Source organism: Periplaneta americana, chromosome 17 (assembly GCF_040183065.1).
Source record: "Periplaneta americana isolate PAMFEO1 chromosome 17, P.americana_PAMFEO1_priV1, whole genome shotgun sequence".
Taxonomy (NCBI): domain Eukaryota; kingdom Metazoa; phylum Arthropoda; class Insecta; order Blattodea; family Blattidae; genus Periplaneta; species Periplaneta americana.
Genome location: NC_091133.1, coordinates 61,381,057 through 61,404,426, shown reverse-complemented (window position 1 = coordinate 61,404,426; position 23,370 = coordinate 61,381,057). Strand labels below are relative to the sequence as shown.

At 35.4% G+C, this 23,370-nt stretch overlaps 1 protein-coding gene across 1 annotated transcript in view; it reads left to right on the top strand.

Annotated features, from left to right (window-relative positions):
- LOC138692744 (probable cytochrome P450 301a1, mitochondrial) overlaps window positions 1-23,370 on the top strand; it is a 56,551-nt gene that overhangs the window by 6,000 nt on the left and 27,181 nt on the right. Inside the window, exons 2-5 of the mRNA XM_069815936.1 lie at window positions 3,003-3,178; window positions 11,131-11,264; window positions 13,284-13,396; window positions 22,126-22,242. Coding sequence (XP_069672037.1) covers window positions 3,003-3,178; window positions 11,131-11,264; window positions 13,284-13,396; window positions 22,126-22,242 — 540 coding nt within the window. The remainder of the gene's footprint in view (window positions 1-3,002; window positions 3,179-11,130; window positions 11,265-13,283; window positions 13,397-22,125; window positions 22,243-23,370) is intronic.

Genomic DNA, 23,370 nt, shown 5'->3' with positions numbered 1-23,370 from the left:
TGCTACATGCCCTGACAATCTGAAACGTCTGAATTTAATGTTCCTAATTATGTGAGGTGAGGAATGCAATGCGTGCAGTTCTGTGTTGTGTAACTTTCTCAATTTTCCTGTAACTTCATCCCTCTTAGTCTCAAATATTTTTCTGAGCACCTTATTCTCAAACACCCTTAACCTATGTTAGATCGATTACTTCTAAGTGTAAATCTAATTAGTTAATGTGCATATTGAATATGAATAAAATTCGAGAAATTGTTTAGAAGAAATCACTGAAGACATACAGACCAACAGATATAGACAGATAAACAGACAGACAGATAGACAGAGAGACAGACAGACAGACGGCTTACCTGCAATCGTCTATAGGAATGAAGAAAAGGTGCATTTCCACGAAAAAAAAAAAAAAAAGTTCCATGAAAATACGTTCCACAATGACACGAATTTCCTTTCGTTTTAACCTAATAGACAAGCTCCTGTGTCCGTGAATGTCGAATAAATAAAAAATTGCATGCAGGCTTCCGAACTAAAAATAAAGCGTTATCATACTATTTTCATGTACTGCGTTTCAATCTACCATACAAGGTGTATCAAAGCATGTGGAAAAGCTCTGGGAAATTGACAGAGGACCTGAAAACAGGCAAAAAAATTTCGTATAAACATTTGGTCAATTTCCTTAGTTTTTCAGTTACAGTAATTGTTTGTGGTGTAAATAATATCTGTGATAATAAACAAACCACATATAACTTTCTTCTCTATTCAAGTCGTTGTTGATTTGTTTTGTATTCAAAACCACCTGACGGCAATTGCCATAACAAAGTAAACACAAGGTATATGCTAGAACATATATTGATAATTTTGAAAATTTATTATTTTGAATGTAAACGCTACAACCGTGTCATTTTGGCTGCAGACAATGTTGAAAATTAGTTGAATATTATAATTTCAAGTTGTAATATACAGTCTGGAATTACGTGGGTATTTTTAATTACCTATTCAGCATAACCTTAGTGCAATCTGTTTCATTCTGTTAAATTAGTGAAAATGCTATAACACTACGACAATAATAATACAATAGTCAAATTGTAAAAATACTATAAAACGGTTGTTTAATTGTCCTATATCAATATAGAGGTTATTTCTCACCGACGGAAAGACTTATGGAAAGGAAATATTTTGGCGAGATGAATTTCATGGATGCGCATTGAGATTTTACAACATTCGACTTAAAGTTAGGGAAAACATCGATAAGAAGCCGACAAATTTATCAGCCCACGCGGAATTGAAATCCATACTCAAACACATGCTTAGTGTTACGAAAACTACTTGGTTATTTCTATACTAGGCTGATGATAATGATGATGATGATGATGATGATGATAATAATAATAATAATAATAATAATAATAATGGGCAGCAGGGTAGCTCAGTTAGTATAGCAGCTCGCTACGGACTGGAAGGTCCGGGGTTCGATCCCGAGTGGTGAAAGGATTTTTTCTCGTTTCCAAACTTTCAGAACGGCCCCGAGGTTCACTCAGCCTCCTATAAAATTGAGTACCGGGTCTTTCCTGGGGTAAAAGGCGGTCAGAGCGTGGTGCCGACCACACCACCTCATTCTAGTGCCGAGGTCATGGAAAGCATGGGGCTCTACCTCCATGCCCCCCCAAGTGCCTTCATGGCATGTTACGGGGATACCTTTACCCTTTTTATAATAATAATAATAATAATAATAATAATAATAAAGTAAACGATGACAGTAATAAATGTAGTTACGTAATAGATATCAAAACACAATAACATACAGATACAATGTTTTAAGAGCAAAGGTATCCAAATGCTAGCCCTGTGATGTTAAGACTGCCAGTTTTACAGCTTTAAATTTTGTTGTACCACCAGATGAAAATTGCTGGAAACTAAAATGTATATAATACTATATAAATTAGTTTTTTATTTTCAGTCAATCACTTATCATGTTAAGATGGCAGAAATGGATTCTGTTACATCAAGATACAATATTAATATACGTCACGTATATTTTCGACTTACTTTCAAGTCATCTTCAGGTGATAGTTTACTAACAAAACAAACATTTGAACATGGTGAAAAATATTTAAACACATCTACAATACACAGATAAATAGTCTAACCATGCATACTTTTCTTAAAGTAGTTTATGGCGTACATGGTATTAAATTAACTTTCAATGGATATAATTATATCTGAATGTTAATTTAATACCATGTACGCCATTTAACCACTTTAAGAAAAGTATGCATGGTTAGACTATCTGTGTATTATAGATATGTTTAAATATTTTTCACCATGTTCAAATGTTTGTTTTGTTAGTAAACTATCACCTGAAGATGACTTGAAAGTAAGTCGAAAATATACGTGACGTATATTAATATTGTATCTTGATGTAACAGAATCCATTTCTGCCATCTTAACATGATAAGTGATTGACTGAAAATAAAAACTAATTTATATGATATTATTTCACAAACTTATCTGAACTAAATATGACTTTTAAATTTGAAACGTATATATTGTATTTTTACCTCTGACTGAGATTCTGACTGATCTATTATCGAGTAGTTCATCTCACTTCATATCTGTCAGAGGAAGAACAATAAACTGTTACATACTAGTCTGATTACTAGGCAGGGATGTATGCAATTGAGGGAGGGAGGAAAGAACTGGCCGCCCTACCTCATTATCTCCTGGCTTAGTTGTCTTATCGGTATCACTTGTGAGGTTCCAAACAGCCTTCAGACTGCTAACTAAGCATACATGTTATATTAAATTTCGTGGTAGTGTATATCTGATGAAATACATCTTACATTATTATATATTTGCATATAGCTTAAGAATGATCACTCCAAATCTGCACCTATACTAAATGTTCCATGTTCTCTCTGTCATATAGACCTCAAGAGTCCACACATTTTGACCAACGCAATCAAGATGCTGTGTCGAGTCGCTTGTGCCAGTTTACTGTGTGCTTCTAGACCTCATCCCATCCATCATAATATCTGCGCAATTCTGCTAAAAAGGCATGATGCCACTTTAGCTACTACTCACACCATATCCAAAGAGTGGGACAGCGCTAAGCCTTACGAAGATATGCCGGGACCAAAACCATATCCTCTCATCGGAAATGTCTGGAGGTTTTTTCCATATATTGGTAAGAATCTTCTGAATAATTACAGTAAAGTATATTGGTCTGTACTGTATCTTAATCATCAACATCGTTATATTGACCAAACGTAAGAGCATAATCATCATTATCATCATCTTCGTTGTCTATAATACTTTCCTAATCGTCATCATCAATTTAACACTGTTGCTATCAACATTTTATTCAGGATCATTTCCAAATTTATTAGTCACTACTCTAACCATCATTACATTTCTTATTACCTTTCTTGCAGTCATCATATTGAATACATTTCAATCTCCGCCTGAGAGATTGTTTTACATATCGGTCCGAACCTGCATGTACCTCCTGCCTCAGCACGAATCTGCATCGTCTACCCGCCTCGGTCTGGATCTTTATCTTTCTAAAACTACATCTTCTCTCTCAGTCCGAATCTACATCTTCCGCCTTAGTCCCAATCTACATCTTCCGCCTCAGTCCAAATATACATCTTCCACCTCAGTCGAATATACAACTTTCGCCACAGTCCGAATCTATACCTTTTTTCTACCTCAGTCCGAATCTACATCTCCCGCCTTAGTCCGAATCTACATTTTCCGTCTCAGTCCGAATATACATCTTACTCCACAGTCTGTATCTTCCATTTCAGTCCTAAACTTCATCTACCGCCTCAGTCCGAATTTGCATTCCATCTCCGTCTGCATCTCCATTGCCACTTCTGTATCTTCGTGTTCACCTCCACCTCTCTATTTTTAACTCCCTTTATATTTTCAACTCGTCTCCATTTTATTAACCCTAGCACTACTAAGCTTCGATCTGTCACGTGGATGGCTAAGGGGGGCAAATATTGCCCGCGCTTTGTTTTGATTTTTTAATAGACTAAGAATTACTTTACTATGTTACTACACGATTTTCTATATCAGGAACATTAAAAAAAGACACATATAAGTATTTATGAAAATAGTCTTATAAAAACGTATATTTCTCACATAGGCTAATGCTTTGGATATTTAAACTTCAGACTTTTCTGTACTAAGTAATGAATAAAACATTATTTTAATATTTAGCCTACTACACAATTGTCTATATCAGGAACATTCCAAAAGACACATACAGTGTATGAGTTTTTGAAAATAGTCTTATAAAAACGTATATTTCTCATATAGGCTAATGCTTTGACTTTTTAAACTTCAGGCTTTTCTGTACTAAGTAATCAACAAAACTATTGTAGACCACAAATAACAAAACTAAAAATCAAAGTCACAAATTGCTCAATTGTCAATAGCTTTTTTTTTTTCACTCACTTTCACTTTCATTTTCACAATTGGTGCATATGATTGTTTTTGCAGAATGAGTGGAACAAACATATTTACAGCACCTGCAGCAAACTATAGACACTTTTGTCATTTTGTCTTTTTCCCTTTTAGAGCTTTTTGTCTTCAAGCAGAGATGACATCTTCCCCGTGAATACGATGCACCAGAAGGAATTACACTAGTACTGGGAAGCGTTTTCCCTAGAACACTTTCTATTGCAGAGATGATAGGCTTTTGCAAACCTATAATATTCTTGGCTCTCTCTTCCACAACTGGCCTAACTAGTTGTTGGCCCAACTCTAGCATATAGAGCCTTCTTACATTATCCTTCTTCTTATTCCAGTCGGGGTTGTTTTTCATGAAAATTGTTCCACCATTGAGACATGCAATATCTATCAAGGTGAAAAATATAGATAGTGGCCACCTTCTAGTCCCCCGCTTCACAGAGTGATGCCGCGTCATTTGATCAATGCTGTCTATACCTCCTTTTGTTTCATTATAGTATAGATTAACATCTGTTTTCTTTTTCTCTGTCGACTCATCCACTTTTCTATCATTATGTTGTGTGGATAGAAGTAGGAGATTCTTAGTGGGCTTGAGTCTGGTGATGTATGAAACCAAGGTAACTGGTGCCTTGCCTGTTTTCGGGTCTGTGAATAAGAATCTAGAGGAATATAGCTCTCGACCCTGCGTCTTCTTTAGCTCTTCCGGTATGTGCTTTCTGTTACTCTTCAATGTCCCCACAAAAGTCAGCTTGTCATCATTGTAAAGTTTCTCCGCTAGCTCGATGGATGTATAATAACGATCCGTTGTTACATTTCTTCCGGTTCCTTCCAGCGGCTTCACTAGGCGTCTAACAACTGATTTGCACTCCGTTACTCGGCGGGTCGCTCGTCCTTTCCTGCATAGACCTCCATTTTCAGAATGTACCGGGTGTGCGCATCCGATAACATCCTAATCAATATGCCATATTTGCCTGGCTTGTCTTTCATAAAGACTTTAAATGGACATCTTCCTCGAAAGAGCGAGAGCATTTCGTCGATTGTTAGATGTGCACTAGGTATGTAGTATTTTACAAACAATTCGTCAATTTTATAGAAAACTTCACGAATGGGGCAAAACTTATCTTGCTTTCGTCTTTCAGTTCTTGTTTGCTTATCAAATCCAATCAAGGACAGAAGTTCTCCAAATCGAATACGACTCATTGTAGCTGTGTAGATGTTCTTGCCCAGTACTTTTCCCCATAAATCATCAATTGGCAGTTCACTGTCATTATTTGCACCCATGATTATCAAAATACCAATGAAGGCATATAATTCTTCTGTGTTTGTAAATTTTAGATTCCTAATACTAGCTTCTTCGTTAGTATGATGCACAATAGTGTTCACTATTTCAGGAGTTATAAACTTTTTGAAAGATTCTGACGCATTAGAGGTCAAAGCTTCATTTGTCAAACCTTCATGGAAACTCACTATATTCTGTACTGACCTTCGGACTTGCCTTGGAGGTGCAGTAGTATATTCCCTACCACTTCTTGCTATAACAGCGATGTTAGAAGTAGAAGCGTGCTGCTGATCACAGGATGAACTTCGCGAACTTGAGTCACTTTCAATTTCTCTGTGATATTCAGTGTCACTATCGTATGTCACAACATTATCATCTTCTTCTGGATCACTTGCATCATCTATATTATCTTCATTTACCATAGCTGTCACCACTTTTTCTGTGAGAAAACTCCGAGACATTTTGACACTCTGATTATTACGAGACATTTCACACAACTAATTTCCAACTGTTCCAGTTTGAATAACAAGACAGTTATTACTTTAAAAGCAACAATGACAACATAATTTGAATTAAATTTGTATATTCAGTGGTACCAACGATCAAACAATGTATATTAATCTGATTATTGATCAATATTTTCAGACAGAAAAATTGTCACACCCATGTCTAAGGGGGGGGCAAAAATTGCCCGCACTATAAATGAAGATGGTAGGCAGATTTAAATAAATCATAAAAATTATAAGTCCATGTCATTATATACTTGAGATATTAATCTACAACTACCTACAATCTTGTTTCTTCAGGTCAACAATTACATATTCTACACAAATAAAACAAATAGTGCGGGCAATTTTTGCCCCCCCTTAGCAGTGCTAGGGTTAATGTCACAACTACCGTTGTAGTTATAAAAAACTACAGCGTTCTTTGCGTGTATCCTAGATATATAGTGCCCTGTTTGTGAGCATGTTGATAGTGCAGCTGAGAATGGTACCACTTCCTATACACGTCACATCAGCCATATGCCAAATACAGTTGTCAGACTGACTGCGGCAAATGTAAAACACTCGCAGTTAACGTTCCCGTTACTTACTTCAAACGCCAAAAACGGTGACGCGGACTGTACCACTAACATCATCACCATCTTCATCATATTCTGCAGCTCCTCAATCATTATTTAAATGAAGAGTTTATTTTGAAACGGATTTAAGTCATAAAAACAGAAATTTCAAGATATTTAAAAAGGAGGCTGGGGCCTACACATTAGGAGAAAATAACTCATAAACTGAGGATTATGTTTTATTCCCCATTCGGAATTAACACTTAGGGTGCTATTCATAGACATTTCGCTAGCCTGCACTACGAGTGTGCTAAACTAGCCCCGGCTATCGACTGGTTACGTGTACATGATTCATATCATAGCATATCGCTAACAATGGTTCATGAATACGCAAAACGTTAGTTCGCTGATCATCCACCGAAAGCCCGAGATAAGAATATCTATGAATACGGCCCATAAATTTTATTTTACTGACTGAGATTTTAAACTACAGAAATTCTTAATTATACAATTCGACTTAGACACTTTTTTAAAACAAACGATATCAGATATTGCTACTACTGTTTTAATCGTTTTATTTATCACAGAGAAAGAAAGTCTGCATGTTGTAATGAATGAATTATGTTGTAACACACAAATTTCTTAACATGAGTGCCAATATACTTCATTTTCATCCGAATTTACAGAGGTTCCTACATTTTTTACAAGTATTAGGTAAATTTAATCTTGAAAATAGTTATCTTGACCTTTATTTTCAAAATTCTTAAATTTAATAAGAATTGAAGAGTCCACTGCAAGAATGATGGATGTCATTTGGAACACATTTTGCAGGAGACGCAATTGAAAGTTTCAAATGCTTAGCGCTCAAAGCTTAACTGAGATTTTCCGATCATTACTGGACAATGACTATCAGTGTTAATGCCATGTAACTCTCTATGTACATTCTATATGTCTTAAGCTATGCATTGACAGTCTTGGTTCATTTTCGACAAGAAAGCGACATCCATCATTCTTGCAGTGGACTCTTTAATTGGTAACAGGCATTCTCGTTAAATGTGACATTATCCTTACGTCAATATTCACGGTATGAACGTTTAGCATCGATATTTTTCTTTAAATAGCTGACATGACATTCACCACGAAGCTTTGCACTTTATGTTTTCAACTGCTTACATGACCACTATTCTTGTACCTTTTCTTTTTGTAGACTCACTGACATTAAATTCATTTGAATGTTACGTTTTTTATTTAACGACGCTCGCAACTGCAGAGATTATATCAGCGTCGCCGGATGTGCCGGAATTTTGTCCCGCAGGAATTCTTTTACATGCCAATAAATCTACTGACATGAGCCTGTCACATTTAAGCACACTTAAATGCCATCGACCTGGCCCGGGATCGAACCCTCAACCTTGGGCATAGAAGGCCAGCGCTATACCAACTCGCCAACCAGGTCGACAATTCATTTGAAAACACATCACATATTTATTGATAGTATGTTATATTAGCTTAAACAAAAATTTAAGAATCCCGCAACCTTTTCTGATTACCAAGTTACCATATAATTTTCTGTTCCTATATCTCACATCGGAAGAAGTAATTGTTTTCATTTTGAAAAAGGTGTAAGACGGTGACATATCTGTTTGAAAATAAAAACGAAATTGAATTCAACAGTAAAATGGTAAAAGTTGTGAAGACTTAAGTAATTTTTATACCTAATGTTATATTCAAGGACATAAATCATATAAAGTTATTCAACTGAAATTTGTTAATTTGACTTATCTCCTTTTAAAAATAAACGATTCAAATGTTTAATCAACAAACAGCATACTTGGACCTTAGGATATTCGGGCCGCTTTAAATAATTTTATCTAGTTCAACTGTACACGAGCAACGGGTATTTAAACGAATATACTATATTCTTTGAACTGATCGTGTCTTCGCCTCACAAAGGCGTCTCTCATTACCAAGACTGTTTCGGAAATATATTTTAATAATCTCTGGAGTGCAGAATGTTCTTGTAACTCTTAACCCTTCAGTACTCGCGTAATTTTTCGTAACGTATTCAGTCGCGTGGAGGACAGCTGTCACCATTCTTTTCAATATGGATGGTTACATAAATGTGTTACTACTGTGTGTAGACAGATTATTTATAAATAAATATAAAAGTAGTTTTGAAACAGAATTAGTTTATTTATAATTAATAGATAATTATTTTAGTCTAAATTTCAAATACTTTCTACATTTACCTGCAAAATTAACACTGGAAACGTGTTTATAATCCTTGCTTTGCTGTAAAAATCTTTGTATACAATAATATCTATAATCTTTTCGCTGTAAGAAAATTCCTAATATAAACAATGGCACGTGACTAAAGTGAGGCTTCATTGCCCACTGTTTGGCGTCATAGATTCTCAGTACATGTTCCCGCCTACTGTTGTACATTCTGTTTCATGTTAAACAATTCCCGTTACTCGTCAAGTAGGCCTAACCTCACTACTTTGCATTCGTTTGCTTAGGAAACATTTATTTTATAAAATTACTGTAATTAAAACTCACTTAACTTATTATATACATTTAAGACTATTTGTTTTTTCCGCTTTTCTCCACTCTTATGTTTAATAACCACACACACCGAGGATGCAGAAACTATACTTCAGTATCATGTGCTTACGTGAACAACTACGAGCTCAAATGACGCCAGCTTGTTACAAGAACAGACTACCTCGGCATGACTGGTGGTATTCATCCGCGTTCATAGTACATAACAAAATATTAAAGTAGCGTTTTACATATGAGTGAAGTTAAATATTTCATCGTATTTAACTACTAGAATTCAATTTTTTATTTTAAAATAATACAAGATTATGGTTTCCAAATACGAACTATATTTTCCTGCGGCATGTGAGTGTTTCGACTGGGAGCCAATCACGTGTATGACAGCAACGTGCTTATGTTTACATTAGGATTAAAGTGCAAGAAACGCTGCAGATCTATCGCTGCTTATAGCAAGGACAACTAAGATTATATTTACGTCTATTCTTTGCACAGTTTGTGCGCAGTTCTCGTTTATTTATTAGGATTTTTCTTACAGCGAAAACAGTATAAATAGCTTGTGTCCTATTGTCCCATTTCCCTTGCATTCTCCTTCAAAAGTCTTTATACTTGAATACTTTTTGCAGACATGTCTTTACAATACCTGGTTATTTACAAGCAATTCACACAGATACTCCTCAAATGGTCGACACATGTCCGTTTTGAATATTTCAAGAACTATTTCTAGTCGTTTTGTCTCAAGACCTACAAATTGGTAACAACGGCTCCTCGATCCATTTTGTTGCTCTGGGGCTAGCATAGCGGATTCTTGAATTCCCAGTAATAGCCCTAAATGAGAGCGTCTTCTAATCTCTGAAGGTATTTGATAAACTAAGATCTACAATCCTTCCAAGTTCAATAAAACAAATTTTCCCTAAAGATATAGTGTATAACTCACAAAAATGATAATGAATACTTACCGAAACTTTGCAAAAACCGTAACGTAAAAAGTCGCGTGGCTGACAATTGTCACAGAAAAAAATAAAAAACTTTTGATGAAGGATGACTGGAACAGAGAAAAGTTCTCTCCGATACCGGGATTTGAACCCGGGTTTTCAGCTGTACGTGCTGACGCTCTAACCACTAAGCAACACCGGATTTCCATTCCGATATCGGATTGAATCCTCATCGTAATGATATATGATATCCGAAAAATAATCACTTAGTGATTTAAGACGACGCTTACTCCGTCAGATCCCGGCCACTTAGTCACTCATAACGAGTGCACCTCTGCACATATATTGACATTGTGCCACTGTCATACATCTATGACTTAGTGCATGAGGGTAGGTTACTAGAGTGAACCCAAGAGGTGGAACTTAAACTGAGTGGATTCAATCCGACATCGGATTGGGAATCCGATGTGGTTTAGTGGATAGAGCGTCATCACGTAGAGCTGAAAACCCGGGTTCAAATCCCGGTTCCGAAGAGAATTTTTCTCTGTTCCACTCATCCGCAGAATTTCTGCAAGGAAATATCATATGTACTTCGGTGCATTGTAATAATGAAAACCTTAGCTACACAATATATACGAGCAACTTAAAGAATATTATTATATGAGCTTTGTTTTGAAGGGATCTATAGTCTCACGGTTGTAAACCTTTTCTGGAAATACAACAATGAAAAGAAACACGCTGTTTGACAGGTGTTTTCCTCACTAATACTGAAGGGTTGAAGTTCGTCAGCTCGACAGAATTAAGCGAAACATTGTCATCATTACTTTTAGGTGACCTGACCATGGATTTGCAAGACCAACAGGAATACCTACACAAAAAATTTGGCAACATCGTGAAGCTCTCCGCCTTGCCTGGGAGAGAGAATAATATGGTGATGCTATTTGAACCAGATGAAATAGAAAAGGTAATTTTTCATTCAAATTCAGTTTAACATTTCAATAAAAAGAGTCTGTTATTATAACAATAAGCACTTATTCATATATGGCAGCTATAGAATATAAGTTCCTTATGAACTGTAAGATCTATTCAGAACTATAGTCCCGGTTCACACGAGCGGAATGTCTGGGGACGGTATCCGCGAGGCCGCCGCACTATTTTCTATAGCACACCAATTTAAATATAGCAGTTCACACAGGACGGACAGTCTGCGGCAGCGGAACGTCTCCGCATGCCAGCCGCATCTCCCATAGCGGAACGGACGCCGCACGGTGGCCGCAAGTTCGCTATGGGCTATTGAGTTATATTGTATCAATCACACGAGCGGACGCGGCAGTTTGGCGGCGAGTGTCCAGACGACATATCTTGGCTTTTACGAGAGCAGGACTCGGTACCTTAGGCATGCTTTGGCCCCTTTGTGTGTCTATAGGTCTACATGCGACGATTGTCCAAATCTGACAGGTGACCTGAGTGACATTCGTGAATCTGATGCTGACAGGTGGGCCATCCTGTTTAAGTCCCTAATAGATCTGGGTCCCATTTCACGGACAAGTAGCCTGATAAGTCTCAGGGGCCGGAGTCCCAAGCCCTTCCTGTCATCGTCGGCTGACAGATAGGCATCCTATGTGAGCCCCAAACCCTTCCTATATCAGTATCGGAAATCCGTAAGCCCTTTTACTATTGCAGATGATAGATGAGGGGAAAGTGGAGAGTGTTGGTGGAATGATAGAGGGAAACGGGAGTACCCCGAGAAAAACCCTCTGTAACGTCTGCTTGAGTCACAGTCGACATATCACACGTGCATTGTAGTATTAGCTGTTGCAATTTTTGTAACTTGTAGTGGTGCATTGCACATTGTGATTGTATTCGATGAGTGATACAGATGTAGAGAAAGTTGACGTTGAGGTGATCGAGAATGAGAAAAGGCTATATATTTAGGACATTCAAAATGAGGAGTACAAGGAAAGAAACAAAAAATGTTCAGCATGGTAAGAAATTTGTTGTGTACTGTTTCTCACTTTCATGGAACATTCTGACGCAGAAATGAAATGTGTTAATAAATAGTCCTTGTCAAATATTTCTCGCATAAGCCTATACAATAATACATAAATTATATTAATTTATGACATTACCTTTTACTTCATTAATTTCTCTATATACTTTTTAATAAAAAGTGATAACACTGATAACATTTCAGTTTCTGATAAAAGAACAAACTGTAACCTTAACATATTTCATTCCAGTAAACTCTATTTATTATTGATAATTCCTTCTAATCCCCTTCTACTAAAGTACCGGTAATATATGTACAGTAATATATTTTCTCCAAAGTGAATACGAAATTAAATACAACTATTGGCATTAATAAATGTTATAGAAAGCATTCTATTGGAGGTGTAGTCAGTTTTACGTTAATATATTCTTTCTGAAGGCATTTTTTTCAGAGTATGATACAAAAGAATTCATCGAAGCTGGGAAAATTCATTTTGAAGTTAATTAAAATAAACTGATACCTTCTTGCGCAACTAGTTAAACAACACATGAAAAGTCCCTGTAATAAAGGACTGTTGACTATTGCATGTACTCAATGTCTTCATCTTTACTTTTCTTATTAATAATTGCATTTCGAAGTACACTAGTACTGCACGGTGATTAACATCTTTGGCGAGTGTCCACCTCAAATCCTTCCGTCTGTCTTTTATCCGCTCGTGTGGCCTCAGAATGGTGCGCCCGCCGCTCGACTGCCGTTCCGCAGACATTCCGCTCGTGTGAACAGGGCTTTAGACAAAGATATAGCAACAATGAAATAATAATTGAATGAGAATTAAACTGAGACTGAATTCATGGGAAAAATTTTGTCATACAGAACTTTTTAATTTTCTCAAACTCTCAATAGAATCTGCCGTGAAAATAAAATCTGATCAAGTGATCACTTCAGTAACGAAGCTAAACCACTGAGCTATGTCTGAATATTTCTGTATTTCAGGTGTACAGATCCGAAGGGCCTTTTCCTTACAGAAGCGCGTTTCGTGTCTTAAACTATTATCGAGCTTTCACAAGGAAAGATTTCTTCGAAGGTGTTCGTGGCACAATTGTAAGGTATGTGAATAGAGAGTGAAAAGATAGTTAGGAACAACAATTTATTCCAGTATTACAGTCATTGTATTGGTTTTTGCAATACCGCATAATTTCTCTTTATACTTTCTATAATGACGAAGTAAAAATTGTAACCTCGTTTAACTTTGGGGGGTGATTGGCCGTAATATTATTTGGAAACCATAAAACACAAATGTGGAGATTCGCCTCCTTCACAAATGAAAACTGCTGGCTCTCTCCATAGTATATAATAATTTCTCATAATCTCAATGTAAATCAACTGGAATCGTTTGATGTTCCTTTCAATTTCCGAAGATATTTTACAAAAATTGTACTAATATCATTATTATTAGTGGCATAACAACATAAATACAGAAACGAGATGTGAAGTTCTACCAAAGTATTTACATACTATGATTTCAATCATGTAGTTTATGAATTAAGTCACATACTTTGGTAGGCTATAGCAAGAAATTATCTTTTTTCTAAAGAAATGCCAACATTTAGTGATATAAAAATAGCCTTTAAACAGAACTTCCACCAGGAGCCAGGTTTCGCTTAAATTCCGTCCGCCTTTTACTATTATAGAATGAGCAAAAATATCTAGGAAATAGTGTGTACATTTCCCCTGGATCGAGCGTGGGAAGGTTTTGTTTTGCCTATGGACAGATAACACACGCTACAGGGACGTTAATTTTAGAGCATTGTTATAAATCTGCCTTCCATTTTATGTAGTTCAGTTTATTTTGTGTACACTTGACCAGCTAATTTTCTTTTATGATACGTAAAACTCATGCATTTTGTCAAGACACTCTCCCATTCTTGCTACAGACCTGCGCACGATATCTGATCAGTCTACTTACGAATAATAGGGGAATGGATTACTCTTTGTCTTGAACTCGGTAGACACACGTCCGATCTTCCCTTCTACTCCTACTCTCTCCACAGAAACGTTGTTCCCGTACTGCATATCGTGAATGTCTTAACAAAATGCATGAGCTGTATTACGAAGAAATAATATAAAATATTCCAAGCTATATTACTGTGGAAAATGTCCTGAGTTCAACAACCATGTAATCAACAATCCAGAATGTCCAGAATTTTGAGAGAAAAAGGAAAGAAAGAATTTTATTTTCAAATAACAAAATGAAGGGGGCTTTGAACCTATCTAACCAGAAGTCTGCATCGGACGTTTTCGCTCGAGCGCCAAGTTGTTCATAGCATAAACCGAAAGGCAGCGCACATGCAGGATCGGTAAAATTGTCGCGAGCGATAAATCCTCGAACGGTATAAGCCGAGCGTTAGACATTTGTTCTTGTTACAGTGATGAACTGTGTAGTAACATCATAGATGTTTATCATTTCAAAACTTTGTAGTGTTTAACTAACCTCTCCATAGTACAACTACAAAACTTGCTTTAAAATGTAATAGAAATGTTGTAGGTAAATGTCCCCCCCCCACACACACACAGGAGTGATTTTGTTTTTGCCATATCTGATAGATGTTATTCCATGTAAATGTAATTATTATAAACGGAGAACACAATCACGATAATGCAAGAAATGTATCAAGTTTTATAGTAATAATAATATTAATAATAATAATCTCTAATAATTGCGTCTGTAACAGTTGTGCAGCATGATTATTCGTTTTTATTATAATTTCTGTGACGTTATCTCTGTACTAATATTGTTATTAATTTACTGCTATATAATAATATTTTGTAAAACGTTTCTATATTGTCGCAGTATATAGGCGGAACACTATGTATGGACCTATCATATTATATATGTGGTAAATCAAATATTGAATAATCATTAATTAGGAATAATAACTGTATATCGAAGTTTTTCATAAGATTTTATTTATAACTTCATGTTACTGTTTTGGTACGTTCCATTAGACGTTTGTCATAAATGCAGAAAATTAAGCCTTGTTTTTACCGTGTGAGCAAAACGTATGTGTATCTTATCTGTCTCCTTCCATACAAGATAAGACATGTCGGTGAGATGACCTTGTACTGTGCTTCTATTTATTACGAGCGTATCACGACCGACCTTATCTCATTCGAGCGTGCGACATTCGACCGAGTTCAAGCGAGCGATTTAACTCCAATGCAGCACTCTGTTTCTAACTCAAGAAAAGGTCGATGACATAGGTTATAGCCTTGAAGAGTATTCCAAGAAAACTTTAAGAAAATTAGTTAAAGAGGCAGGTGTATTCTGAGACATCAGAAGATAACGCAATGCAAATAAAAATTAAAGAAGAACACATATCATAATTTCAAGTACAGGTCTCACTTAAACTTCACTCATCAACGCTAAACTTACACGATAAAAATACTGAGTAGGCCTACGTCATTACACATCTTTAAATATGTGTGGGCCTACTACAGAATGCCTGCCATAGTATGAGCAAGTTCCACATGATAAAGATACGTAAAATGTTAAATTTTTCCGGGGAAAAAAATCGTATTAGTTCTAATCAACTATTATGACCAGGGAAAGGATTTATATGTAAATACATATTTACTTATAAAGCTAATATAATTTATATTTTGCATTATCTTTATGTTTCACAATGTGTAGGGTTGAAAAATCCTACTTTTATTTTCCATATTTTTCCATATTTTAGAGTTTAGTACATATTTTCGTTAATTTCCATATATTTTCCATATTTCATATAAAACAGTCCATATTATATTAGGTTTAACAATAAAACAAAACAAAATTCCATTAACTTTTAAAAATACATTTCAACAATAGAGATTTAAACACATGTTCAGTAATCCCTTTAACATCAGAGTTATTTGAAAATTAGCAGTCCTATCAACAATGGGAAAGTAAGTTACAAAACTGTATTAATTTAATTTAAAATTTTTAACAGACTTCAGTTGTGCAGCTCAACAGTTAAATGCCAGTCAGAGTACACATAGGTTCAGTTTTGTAAATCATACTATAAAGACGGTAAATATGCCAAAAGTACGTCATTCAGTCAATTTAAAATCAAAACTAACAAGTTACATTTCAGAATTTAAAGAAGATGGTTTATCAACTGACAATAAAATATTATTTTGTAATTTGTGTCAGTGTGCAGTATCATCTACACAAAAGTTCCTGGTGCAACAACACATTACAACTAGTAAACATCAGGCCAACAAACAACTAAATTCCAAGCAGAGACAATTGTTTTTAACACAACCAACAACATCGAATGTAAGATCTGAGTTTAACATCGACCTGTGCCGTTCTCTCATCTCTGCTGATATTCCTCTCTACAAACTAAAGAATAAGGTCTTCAGGGAATTCCTTGAAAAATATACTCAACATACAATCCCGGATGAGTCAACACTTAGGAAGACGTATGCTCCATCCATCTACGATGAGACAATACAGAAGATAAGAGATGAAATTAAAGATAGTTCAATTTGGGTTTCCATTGATGAGACTCCCGACAAAGAAGGTAGACTTGTTGGTAATGTAGTTATCGGTTTGTTAAGTGAACAATATTCTGAACGAATTCTTTTACATTGTGATGTTCTAGAAAAGTGCAATAACAAAACTATAGTTAAACTGTTCAACGAAGCTATGGGTATCCTGTGGCCAAAGGGTATTATGTACGATAATGTGTTATTCTTTATTAGCGATGCTGCCCCTTATATGGTCAAAGCTGGACAAGCATTATCTGTTGTATATCCTAAATTGACTCATTTTACTTGTGTGGCGCATGCATTTCATCGTGTGGCAGAAGTGGTCAGAGACAATTTCCCTAAAGTAGATTTGTTGATTTCATCAGTGAAAAAAGTATTTCTCAAAGCTCCCAGTAGAGTTAACGTGTTGAAAGAAATGTACCCTGAAATTCCATTGCCACCAAAGCCAATTTTAACTAGATGGGGTACATGGTTAGAAGCAGTTGAATATTATGCCGAACATATAGACTCTATTAACAATGTTCTCCTTGCATTGGACTCTGAAGATGCAGTCTCAATTGATACTGCGAAAACAGTTACCTGTGACACAAGTGTGAAGAATGACTTAGCTCACATTCAGCATACATTTTCATGCATCATAAAAACGCTCAAAAGTCTCCAAAATAGGCACCTTTCACTATCTGAAAGTTTTGAAATTATAAATAGTACTGTGGAACAACTGAATCGTGGTAGAGGTAAAGTTGCAGATGCAGTAAGAGCTAAGGTGGACACTGTACTTTCAAAAAACCCTGGATATGAAGAACTACAAAAGGTTGTTGCTGTGATGAGTGGTGAATCAACAGTGAAGATTAACTTGGACTTATCCCCAGCAGACATTGTGAAATTGAATTATGTACCAGTTACTTCTTGTGACGTCGAACGCTCTTTTAGTCAGTATAAATCTATCCTCAGAGACAATAGAAGAAGATTCACTTTTCAGCACTTGAAAGAAATGTTTGTAACCTATTGTTATGGTAACAGACAATAAAAATTGTGTTTTGTTGAAACTACATTGGAAGATAAGGTACGTCCATTATATTTTTTGTTTAGTTTGATTAAAATGTACCAATATTTAACGTACATAGTCATTTTTTTATAATTTTAAGTCCATATTTAATTCCATATTTTGGTAAAAATCCATATTTAATTCCATATTTTGGTAAAAATAACTACATATATATTTACATATTTCATATATTTTTAGTCCATATAAATCCGTTCCCTGATTATGACACTGTAAGTCTTCAATTTCGCATACTATAATTGCACTATTGGTTTTAATTTTTCTGAATTCGGTATTAGATTTCTAATTTTGAGCCATTTCTTGTAATACCTCCTTATTGTATGTATGTATTTATTCACACTGCAATGAGTATATACCCGGTGGCAGTGGTAACTAATTACACTCAATAATGACAATAATAAACTTATTAATTAAAATACAATTAATAATAATACTAATAATTAATACTAATACTACTACTACTACTACTACTACTACTACTACTACTACTACTACTACTACTACTAATAATAATAATAATAATAATAATAATAATAATAATAATAAAGGTATCCCCATAACATGCCATGAAGGCATTTGGGGGGCATGGAGGTAGAGCCCCAAGCTTTCCATGACCTCGGCACTAGAATGAGGTGGTGTGGTCGGCACCACGCCTGACCGCCTTTTACCCCCGGGAAAGACCCGGTACTCAATTTTATAGGAGGCTGAGTGAACCTCGGGGCCTTTCTGAAAGTTTGGCAACGAGAAAAAATCCTGTCACCACCTGGGATCGAACCCCGGACCTTCCAGTCCGTAGCCAGCTGCTCTACCAACTGAGCTACCCGGCCGCCAATAATAATAATAATAATAATAATAATAATAATAATAATAATAACAACAACAACAACAACAGGGAATATATTAAATTAAATGAAACGATCACTTAAAATAACGTTTGAAATATTCTAATTTGTATCTTAAAACTAAGATCGAACTAAAACCCATGAGTATATGCTCATATCTGCACAAGTACCTTTCAACATTACACGCATTTCGCTGTCAACTCACTCACTGCACTGGAACTACGACACATTTCACTGATTCTATCCTGATTTCACTAACACTTCAAAAACATTTCACTGTTCAAATTCTTTGCACTGCCACTATAAACTATAAAGCTTCACTGACAGGAACACGTTTCACTTACACAGGACACTTCACTGACACGACATACTTCTTCACTGATACAACACACTTCACTGACACAACATAATTCTTCACTGATACAACACTTCAATAACAACATATCATTTACACCCTTTAACTACTGTGTATAATTACCGTCTATTAGTAAGGTCCTTAAGTCTATTTTTAAATGCATTTTTGGTTGTTGGTAAAGCCTTTAGTAAGTCTGCAGGTAAAGCATTCCAGTCCCTGATAGTACGATTGAGAGAAGAAAACTTTCCAGTGTCCGCCCTCTGCCTTCTTTCCCTCAATTTATATGAGTGATCGTTCCTTGAAGAGTAATTTGGCGGCTGCAACCTATTTTTTATTTCTCTCCAGGCAGGCTCACCTGTGTATGTTTTGAACAGTGCGCATAATCGAATTCGCGTTGTCCTGTCCGTGAGTGTGTCCCATTTTAATGGTGAATTTTTCCGACAACACTTAAGAGCCCGTTTTTGAATCTTTTCCAGTGTCTTAATATGTTCTAATCTGTAAGGATCCCAACATGCAGCACCATATTCCATTACTGGACGTACTAGTGATTTATATGCAATCTCTTTGGATTTGTCAGAACCTTTTCTTAGTACCCTCATCACAAAGTGTAACGCTCTCCATGCCTTTCCCGCTGTGTCTGTAACGTGTTCCCCCCAGCCGAGATCGCTGCTAAATGTTATTCCGAGGTATTTACATTTGTTAACTTCCGGAATGGTTTCGCCCCCTAATGTATACGATGCGACTATTTTATTTCTTTTCCTTGTAAAGCTGATGGCCTTGCTCTTTAGAGAATTTATTTTCATTTTGTTGGCTATTGCCCAATCGTTTATTCTATTGAGGTCATTCTGGAGAAGAGTAGTATCTTCATGACTATTTATTTCCCTGTATACCATACAATCATCCGCGAATAAGCGAACCCTAGACAAGATGTTAACTGGCAGATCATTTACAAAAGCCAAGAACAGAAGAGGCCCCAAGACACTCCCCTGCGGGACCCCGGAAGTAATTTCAATTGGGTTCGATAATTCCTCCCCTACCCGTACTCTCTGAGTACGACAAGTTAAAAATTCCTTGATCCACTGGAGCACTCTGAAGTCAATCCCCGTTGATTGTAGTTTAACCAACAATATATCATGTGGGACTACATCGAATGCGCGTGAAAAGTCAATAATCACTGCATCTACTTGGCTATTGGAATCTATTCCGTCTTCTAAATCCTGACATACCGTTACTAATTGACTCTCACATGAATAGCCCCCCCCCCGAAATCCATGCTGACAGTTATGTAACCAATTTGAGTCATCCCAATGCTGCCTTAGATAAGCTGAAATCAAGTGTTCCATCTGTTTGCAAACCACAGAGGTGAGGCTGACCGGTCTGTAATTTTTTGTATCTGAGCGAGACCCTGACTTATAAATTGGCACCACTATTGCATCTTTCCAATCTCGCGGGACAGTACCATTGTTAATTGATATTTCAAATATACGCACTAGATAGGGAATCATGGCTTCCCCTCCCAATTTTAGTACGTCTCCGGCGATACCATCAGGTCCTACTGATTTATGAGTTTTCAATTTAGAGATCCTTCTCCTTATGTCCCTAGGATTGATAGAAAACTGACCCGTATTTTCCACAGAAGCTAAGTGTGGTACTATTGTCCTCATCCCAAAAACAGTGGCATAATAGGAATTTAATTTTTCTGCTTTTTCGCTGTCCTGTATGATAAATTGATTGCGGTCATTTTTTAGGGGGAGGCTCGAATAGTTTTCTTTGCGTCGTCTCTTCACATATTTATAAAATTCCCCCCACCCGTTTTGTTCACATTTGAAAAGTTTATTTAGGTTGTTGTTACTAAATAATGTATTTAATTCGTAAATTTTAAGTCATCTCTTAGTATAGCTATTTATTGCTTCTAAAATAATGTGTTTAATACCTATTTTATATTTGTTTATATATATTTCTTCCTATAACCATTACAGGTTGCCATTGACAAAGAGTACCATGGAGTACCATGATACAATAAATATAGAGAAATGCCTTGAGGCTTTATGAAACACATTTTTGTTGTTACAGTGAAAAATAACAAATTGAAATAAATTTAAACACTAACTAATATACGAAGTAACGTCAAAAAGATGTGAATTAAAGCCATGGTCCATGTATATAATGCCTGAAAATAGCTATTGTTCCTTTGGGTGTTTGTTTTTAAAATAATGTGTTTAATCTGTAACTACAGTCAGTGTATTGATATTAGTATATCTTTGTTGTTAACTATTGCTTTAAAAAGAATGTGTAATTTTAAGCCAATTTTCTACTATTCCTTTACTGTTTACATTTCTTTTTAAATATTTTGTATTGCCCCTACTATTATATATTGCCCTTCAAGAATTTCGTTAGTTATAAGTCATTACTTGCGCTATTATTTCAATTATTGTACTTGTTCCTGAATCACGTATGTAACTTGTAACCGTAAATCATTGCTTGTAATATCCTTTTATTACTCTTAACTGTTCCATTGTTCACGAATTAAGTATTAATTTGAAAGTGAAAGTCAAACTTTGTTATATTAATGTATTATTGAGTATCTTTTTAGGTCGTGTATTTACTCTGAAACGGTTAGACATTCTTGTACATCTTTGAATTGATTATTCCTCAAACATCTCATTAATCTTTAACAGGATCCATTCTTTCATTAAGGTGCAGTCTTCTACAAACCTTGACCACAATTTTATATTATAATTTTACTATTGTTTATTGGTTATAAAGTATGTATTTTGATGCCAACTATAACCCTAATATACCTCAGGGTGAAATATAGTTTATTAAATTGGATAATAAAAAAACATGTATAAATTCCTAATCTGTAAGCCTAAATGTATTTTAAATATCACTGTAAAAATTAGAAGCAAATAGAATGTTCTATTTCAATATTAATAAAATCAGAAAACAAAGCAGTATAATAAAGTTAATTGTGTTTCACTTGTATATAAAAAAAATAGAAACAAAGAAATTACACAGTGTTTTCTTTTTCGTTCCATGCAGTCAAGGAGCTGAATGGCAACAATTCAGAACTAAAGTAAATCAACCAATGTTGCAGCCACGGTCAACAAAAATGTACGTTGGACCAATCGATGCTGTAGCCCAGGATTTCATCAACAGGTAAGTCTGTAGCATTATCAGTAATTATTATTATTATTATTATTATTATTATTATTATTATTATTATTATTATTATTGCAATTTTGGGAGTATGAATATAATAAATTATGAATACCTCTGTTATCGTCACCGGGTTTACCACTAACCTTATACTCCTAATTGATCATAATATTGTTGCGACTACTATATCATTATTATTACGATCATAATTTATATTACAATTATGAAAATCATCATGATATCATGTTGCTTATAATTCATGTCGTGAATATATATTAGTCGTTTATGATTAAAAATGACTAGAACCCGGATGAAATGGCCTACAAGTTTTGCCATTATCCCTCCAATAAAAGCAGAGTTTCTTATTTTATGTACTGCATATGGAGTTGGTTACGATATCTGGTGACCGCTATGAAACAGTTTATGAATTCCCTGTAGTATGTTCGGGATAAATATACACCTGTAGGAATCTCATATACCTCACTTCTTCACTATGAGTGTTGTACTTACAATGACATCAATATACAGTAGATACAATTTTTTAGTTCTTAAAATTGTAAATTTTTATGGAAATGTGTCAAATTGCAAAGGAAGAGGCAGTGGGATTAATATTTTACAATTTTCACGTGAAATTAAAAGTACAGATTGCCATATAAACTGAGATAACAAACATATATGTAAATTAATAATGAAGGGAAAAATGCATAAACAACTTTTGTGATTAAAGTTATTTTCGTAATATATTTTATGCTCGACCATGCCGAAATGTAGTAATTATACACCTGGTAGCAGACCTTTAATGCATGTCATTAAAGTACACCTACTCATTAAAGGTCAGGTCTTTCAGCCAATGACGACTCAGGTTCAACTGTTCAGCCAATGACAGGTCAGCTTTCTACAGTTATAAAACCGCAAGTACAGATTATTCTCGGATACGCAATCGAAAGAGAATTAGCGAAAAGTCACGGAGGCTGGAAATCCAATACTGTCGCAGAAGGTTATGTTCTGTTACTATAATAATTAGCGTTAATTGTAAATAATATTCAAATAAATTCAATTTGTCATCTCGTTTTTCAATGTCTAATTTAATTTCAATGTTATCTCTGTAGGTTCTTATGGCCTAGCAAG